The sequence below is a fragment of the Haliaeetus albicilla genome, chromosome 4, assembly GCF_947461875.1.
Source record: "Haliaeetus albicilla chromosome 4, bHalAlb1.1, whole genome shotgun sequence".
Lineage (NCBI taxonomy): Eukaryota > Metazoa > Chordata > Aves > Accipitriformes > Accipitridae > Haliaeetus > Haliaeetus albicilla.
Window position 1 is genome coordinate 1,016,366 of NC_091486.1, and position 7,080 is coordinate 1,023,445.

Genomic DNA, 7,080 nt, shown 5'->3' on the forward strand with positions numbered 1-7,080 from the left:
TTTCAGCTTCGGGTTATTTCAAATTTGAAGCCTGGCTGGTAGTTTGCCCTGCACTCGAACCCTGGTGCAGGATTTGTGCTGGCTGCGACGACCGGGGTGCGGTGCCTGACCCGGGGCGGCCGTGGCCCCTCGTCCCTGTGCGATGGCCGCATCCCTGCTCTGCCCTCGCGTCTGCCGCCGGGTCAGTGACGAGCCGTACTGGTCCATGCGGGGCCAGTGGGGGGCACAAAGCGAGACGTGAGGGTGCGGATGGGCAGTGCGGGCATCCGGCTGCATCTCAGCTGATGCGCCCCGGGTCGGCGCTGCTGCTGCTGTTGCCGACAGCTCAGTGGTCTCACGGGTACCTTTACAGCACAGCCCCGAGCTGACGGTGCAGCAGGGATGCTCAGGTAAGTCCCAGCCGTGAAAACTTCTTCAGCGGTGTTTCCACATGGAGGAGAATGCTGGGGACAGGACCTGTCAAATGAGAAATCACCTGCAGGGCCCTTTGGATTATCCCAGGGATATGGAGATAGCTTGATAAGCATAGAAAGTAACTTTCTCCTCTCCAGGCACTGTATTGTGCTGGGTATCCAGCCTCTCGCCATCAGCCTGTGCCGGGTGCCCAGCCTCTCCTCCTGAGGGCACCTACCGCTGCGTGTTGTCCACTTACTTTCAAACCTCACCATCCATTTTTCTTGGACAAATTTTTCCAGCATAGGGTTGATTTTTATAAATCAGTTACACCAAACTAATTGTCATAACAACGATGAAAAGTTGTTGATTTAAAGATGCAAGCTCACAGATGAACAAGACCAGTGGAAAGGCTTTGGATCCATTTCTAATCAAGGTCTGAACTCAACAAGAGGATTTGCAAATCCTAAAGCCCAAAGATGTCAAAAATGTTGTATTGTACGAACACAACAAGTCATTCACAGCAGGAGATTACAGTCTTACGTAAACCTGGCTTCGGGCACCAGGGTTGAGACGAGTTCAGCTACGGTCAGAAAATGCCCTGGTGCTGCTCGGGCGATCCTCCTGCTTCCCTCTGTAAAATGTTCCCCTCTTGCTCCTCCTAGCTTTAGGTCCAGCTGGTAATTACTGGTGCAAGTGCTAATCTCATCCCTTGCCCCTTTGTTATTCCTTTAAAGAGAGTTTCTGCTGCTGCGGCCAGAAGCTGCTGCTGCAAAAGGGGGTTGTGCTGTGGGTGGGAAGGGGAAGCTCTGCGCCGACCTGCCTTGGGCGCTGGGGGGGTCCCGCTGGGGTGTCAGCAGGCAGCAAGCGCCCCGTCGCCTGGCTGGCTCGGCCTCGGGGACCTCGGTTCATGTCTCGTCCCAAAGTGTCGCTTTGGCTCGTGCTTTTGGTGTTCATCCTCCAGTTCTGTCCCTGAGGGCCGAGCCCTTGAGATGCGTTTCACTTAGCAGGTAGCTGCAGATGCTCGGCATCTGGCAGGATGTGGCCCCGGCCGGGCGAAGGCTGGTGCGGCTGAGGAGCGTGGCGTTTCGCCATGTGCAGGGCATGTGCCCTTCTGACCGGCCGGTTCGTTCCCTGACAAGCGCAAAATGCGTTCATTGTCCGGGCAGCGGCACGGCGAGGTTTATCGGCACACAACCCGATGGGGAATGTTAAGCGGGTTAGGTGGCAGCAGCAGCGCTATGGAAGGTGGTCACCCTCCCGGGATTAGAGGTCGGAACAATTGTCGTCCCTGTGACCAGGCGGAGACACAAAGAGCCATTGTGCCGGGAGTACAAAATCTCTGTTTATTACCGCGGGGCTGACATGCTGAAAGACCCGCTCTCCATGCCAGCACAAAAGCTTCCTTGCTTCAGATTGTTTGTTTATGTAAATTAAAATGGTGCATTTAATTATGCAACGGGACGAGCCTCAGCAACAAGCGAGGTGCTGATTGGATCGCCCCGTGGCCAGAGCCCGCCGGCAAGCCCTCGGCACATCTGATGGTGCGACCGCGGACCCTGCTCTGCCGCAGCACCCGCGGGAGAGGAGACGCGCCTTGACCGTTCGCTCAGGGGAACAAAATCCCCGGGGGAGAAGGGGTGAGGAGTAGCGCTCCCCACCCCGGGGTGCAGGAGCGGGGGCCCCGGAGGTCCACGGCCCCGGTCAGCGGGCACGGCACGGCCCTAAGCATGACAGAAGAAGTCCCAGCGGCATCCGGCATGCCCGAGTGCAACGGGAGCGTACCCCCGGAGAAGGGCCCACTCCAGGTCATCGGTGTCATCGACGAAATAGCAAAATCTGTCGGGACGGTTCCTTACGTGAATGCAGAAATGAGCCCCGACGCTCCACCGGCAAAAGAAAATCGGGAGGAAAATAGAAATTCGTTGGCAGAGGACATAGTTCCTGGGGATTTTGATGGAGGGAAGCAATGCGAAGGTAAAGTATGAGGCTGCCTTTCTTTAAGTGCTTGGAAAGAAAAACGCTATTATTTTATGTATAGCCTTATGAATAATGGCGTGTACTATGTCTGTTAGTCAAAATTCCTAACCTATGGTAGTTGTAACAGTGACTCAGAGTAATTCAGATTTAGGGACAAATTTGAGCTAGCAGTTACACAGGATGTGATGAAAAGTATGTAACTAAAGAAACAAGCAATTTTTTAATCCGCTCTGAAAATCTGCTGCCAATCTGTGACTGTTAAAACCTAATTATCATCACTAACTGCTCCGTCAGTCCATTTCTTGTGCTTTGTATTTCCTAAAGAAAAGCGAGAAGAAAACAATGGGACACTACAGCAGGGATCAGCTGATATCCAGGACACAGGGACCGACGGCCAGGACTCAGAGGAAGGTAATGGAAAATGCTGTGTGATGTGAGGTTTTCCTGAAGCATAGCGATGAGTAGCGTTCAAAGACAATCACATACAGGTGGTTATTATTTTTTTTTAATTCGGTCAGACCCTTATATTCTGGAGAGACTCATTTCTCATCCATAGAGTTGCTGCACCTTAGAAAACATGTCTGGTATCTTTTTTCCTGAGGTTTGCACGAATCTCCATGACCGTGGGGTATCAAAGCACCATGGGGTCTTCGACCAGGAGGTCTCCAACAGCCTTGTGAGGCTGGGAGGTGCTTTATCTTCTGCTCCATGCAGGGGAGCTCAGAGGATAACCTCGGGAGGCTGTCAGTCAAAAATGTATAGCCTCAAAACCCAAACTCTTTTCCTCCCTGATTCACCAAGTGTCTAAATCCCCCCAATGCCCAAGCATCTAGCAGAAAATTGCTCTCCTAAATGTCTGCTCCTGGGTCTCTCTCTCCTCATTCTGGGGTGAAAATGGTAAAAATCAGTTGGAGCCAAGGCTGGACCTCGCACCTGCCTCCTGTGGTGAGCGGAGCTGCAGGGGTGCGCTCGCTGCCCGTCCCCAGCAGCAAGTTAAAATATATTGCATATATATACACACATAGATGAACTTATTTAATTATACTATGCAAAATGCAGCCACTCCTTCAGAAAGGAGTATTTTGTTGAGTATTATTAAAGGAGGAAAGCTATGTCTCTCCATGGGTGGGCTTTTGTCATTGCTGCCCTTCCATGTTTCCCACCCACGGGCTCTTGCCCAGCTCGTCGGTTTTAGCAGCGGTGGGAGAAGGGACGGCTGGGCCGTGGGCTGCTAATGATGTTTTCCCCACCACTGACTGGGACCACGGCAGGGGCACAGGGCTGGTGGCTCTGCCCCACTCCCCAGCACCCGGCCGTGCTGGGTCCCTCCTGTCATTTACACATCCATTTGGCCACAGTAAGTTGGTATTTTCTATACATCAGCTCCACATAAATATGAAACCCCTCTTCGGAGAAGAGCAGATTAACAACCCAGAGTAGCTGTCGCAGTCCCAGCAAAGCAGCGCCGTCGAACATAGCTCTAAAAGATGTATGGGCCATGCCCCGTAAACAGAAACTTTGCTTTGATTAAGAAAAGGAAAAAATACACGAACATTTGTCATGGGCAAAATAATATATCATAGCAACTGCATAGGTTGTGAGGAGGTGAATCATGATGGAGGCTTTCCCACTTGGAGCTGACATCCATACTCCAGCTGTGTTGCTTTATGAGTGCACAATAAAACCTATTAAATGATCTTGCACAGCCCCCCCATGGTCGTCGTCCCCCCCAGCCACAAGCACTTTATCTCTAAATTGCAGGCAGCTTTTTAGTACCTAACCAATTTAGTCTAATTAATACTCAGGACCCCACAGGCAAAATGTTGAATAGACCATTTGTTGTGGCACTAAAGCATCATTTAACGCAGAGACACGCCAACCAGGACAAATAGGAGATAGCTGTCTCAGCCTGGTTGGCCACCTCTGAAGGAGGGACGGGTCCCAGGAGGGCTGTGCCAGGGTCCTGCTGCATCCCCGGCATGGCCGGGCGCTGCGTGGAGAACGGCTCCCTCCATCCCTCCCTTCTTGCCCCGCACGTCGGGCAGAGCCGGCACGGAGCACCGAGCCGTGGGGAGACGGGACCCTCCGGTCCCATGGTGGGATCTGTCCCGCAGGGAGCGGGGGCAGCAGCTCCGGAATGGGGAGTTTGGCTAATTGAGCCCAAGGCGATAACCAGAGAGCTTTGGGAATGCCGTTTGCAAAGGCACCACAGCAGGGCCCTGCAGTGGGATGCTTGCCAGCCGTGGATCCGAGAGGGCAGGAGCAGATCTGGTGCGTGCAGGGAGGCAGTGCCTCTGGTCCTGGGGCGCAGGGGGGATGCTGTGCCCCTCTTCCCTCCTCGAGGCTCGACCACTGGCATCTGCATCGCCTCTCCTTTTAAAGGAGGGTAGCGGGGTGGGCTCCGTGGGAAAGGTGGTACAAAAGAGACGGGTGTTAAAAAATGCAAGGGCAGGTGGCCTTAAGGAATGAGTCTGAGAATGTACAAAGCCTTTCTAAAGCACATGCGAGCATCTGTGGTGATGGGGGTTCAGCCTGGAGATGTGGGTCTCTCCTCGCTGGGCAGTCTCTGGAGGATGGGTGTCTTGGTGGCCAGAGCTGGTAGGTCACCAGGAGCGATGCTACATTAAGAGCATGTATGACGGAGGCACGAAGGCGATGCTGAGCCCGTCCTCACCCACACTCCCTCTGTGTTGCTGCAGGGCCAGGCGGCGAGGGGACGCCTGTGGGCAGCGGGGAGCGAGAGCTGGGGACAGCGGCTGGCCCCGGTGGGGAGGTGGCGGAGACCCTCGCGGCCAGCGCCGAAGGGAGAGGGAATGCAGCCGAGGAAGAGGAGGAGGAGGAGGCGGCGGGGGAGGAGGAGGACACTGAAGAGGATGAAGTTCAGGTGATCGAAATCAAGAAGAACAGCGAGGAGTCCCATCCCAAGCAGCAAGACAGTGACAAGGAGGCATCTCCCGCGACCAGCCCCGGCTGCAACTCCCAGGTGGAGAAACTGGGGGAGCAGCCCAGCCTGGGGAAGAAAAATGATATCTCCAGACACAGCTATTCCAGATACAACACAATCTCCTACCGGAGGATTAGAAAAGGAAACACCAAACAGCGAATCGATGAATTTGAATCCATGATGCACTTATAAACTGAGGTGGAGAGTTGCTTAACAAGCCAAGCGTTCACTCTGGTTTTTGTTTTTCTTTTTTGTTTCCCCCAAGACATGTCTCTTCACACAATGTGAGGTCACTGTTTTTTTCCTTTTTGTATATGATTTCATAATACACTGTGAAAATTTAACATCTTCGCTTTGACAGTGGGCAGAGGCATCCATAGCGCAGGAAAATAAATAATCAGTTTGCTAAATATAATACCATTTGATTTAAAGTTTATCCTCTTATTTTCTGTCCAACTTTTGTAACCATATTCAAACAATAGGATGTCTTGAGCTGGCTGGGGCTTCTCTAGCTGCCGACACACACGTGACCCATGCCGTCAGCTATGCTGGTAATGAGTTGGCAGCGCAGCAGCTCAGTGACACTGGCCAGGGCAGTGTGAATAATAAAAGAGACGACTGTTTGCAACTGCAGTGCGCTCTGTTTTGCCGTCCGTCCGTGCTGGCATCTCATGGTGCACTGACAGCCGCCTCCTGCTAGCGACCATCCATTTCCACCTTGTGCTGGTGGGATGGAGGGCTATTTGCATTCGTGGGTAGATGCTGATGTGCAGGAACTAAAAAAGAGATGGGAGGGCATCAAGGCTCCTGTTCCCTCACTGCCATCCCTAACACCTCCCGTGGGTAGCCGGATTCCCTGCGCAGCGCTGTAGCCAGCACCAGGTAGGATCGGTACCATCCACTGGCCCCTGCCTGTCGGGGTGAGAGGAGTCAGCGTGGACGTCTTTAGGCACCATGTCGCCTGCCCGCCGCGGTCTGCACCGGCAGCAGAGCCTTCCAGCCTGCCCGTTCTGGGTGCTAACGTGAAACCACGGGTGCAGCCGGCCCAGACCGCTGCCGGCGACAGCGCAGCTCCTCCTGCCCACCGCCTTCCCTCCTCGCTGCTGCTGCAGCCCCCCAGCCCCGATGCCGTGGACCCCCATCCAGCCCGGGGGTGGCCGTCCCATGTGGCTGCCGGCAGCGCCGATGGTGGTGGCCGGCCATGGCCCCCGACCCCCCAAACCTGGGGCAGAGGCGCCTGTGGGGAGGTGGTACCAGTGACTGGCTTACACGCTGCCTGCAGTGCACGGCACGTGCCTGTGCGTGCTTCGGTGTTCACCTGGCAAAACCAGCCACTACCAGAAACCTGTATTTTCTGAATGGCAACAGTTTAGAATCTCTTACGTGTCTTCTCGATTCTCATGCTAAGTTTAGACGCAATTTTTTAAAGATTTTTTTTTTTTGTCAAAGCCAGGCAAGTTTTATGCGTAATTTGTTTTTGTGTCATCTGAACACAACTTTCTCCATTTTTAAAAACCTTTGTGTAACTACAGTATTGTTGATGCAGTCTTGTTTTAGCTATTTTACAGCCAGATTTGTCTTGAGTTGGGACTAAGCTTTGCAAATGTCATCCCAGAAAGCATCTGGGAAAGTTGAGAGCAGCTGACAAAGGGAGAGGAGGTAAGAACAAAGTTAGACTCTGACTTCAGCTGCAGTGGCCTCCTTCAGCCATAAGCGCTTTTTTAAGGATCAGTTTTACATCTCGAGCAGCACTGAATATCGTT

At 53.4% G+C, this 7,080-nt stretch overlaps 1 protein-coding gene across 1 annotated transcript; it reads left to right on the plus strand.

Moving 5' to 3' along the window:
- The first annotated feature begins 1,638 nt into the window (after positions 1 to 1,638).
- Positions 1,639 to 5,742, plus strand: ERMN (ermin). Its single transcript, XM_069780606.1, has 3 exons — positions 1,639 to 2,370; positions 2,698 to 2,784; positions 5,073 to 5,742. The coding sequence occupies exons 1-3, from the start codon at positions 2,124 to 2,126 to the stop codon at positions 5,507 to 5,509; spliced, it is 771 nt and encodes a 256-aa protein (XP_069636707.1). The 5' UTR covers positions 1,639 to 2,123; the 3' UTR covers positions 5,510 to 5,742.
- Positions 5,743 to 7,080: the final 1,338 nt, after the last annotated feature.

Excerpts from the sequence above, each read along its gene's own strand:
- ERMN (XM_069780606.1), top strand. The coding sequence starts at position 2,124 with ATGACAGAAGAAGTCCCAGCGGCATCCGGCATGCCCGAGTGCAACGGG. Across the intron at positions 2,371-2,697 it reads TGGAGGGAAGCAATGCGAAG|AAAAGCGAGAAGAAAACAAT; the intron begins GTAAAGTATGAG and ends TATTTCCTAAAG. Across the intron at positions 2,785-5,072 it reads CGGCCAGGACTCAGAGGAAG|GGCCAGGCGGCGAGGGGACG; the intron begins GTAATGGAAAAT and ends GTGTTGCTGCAG.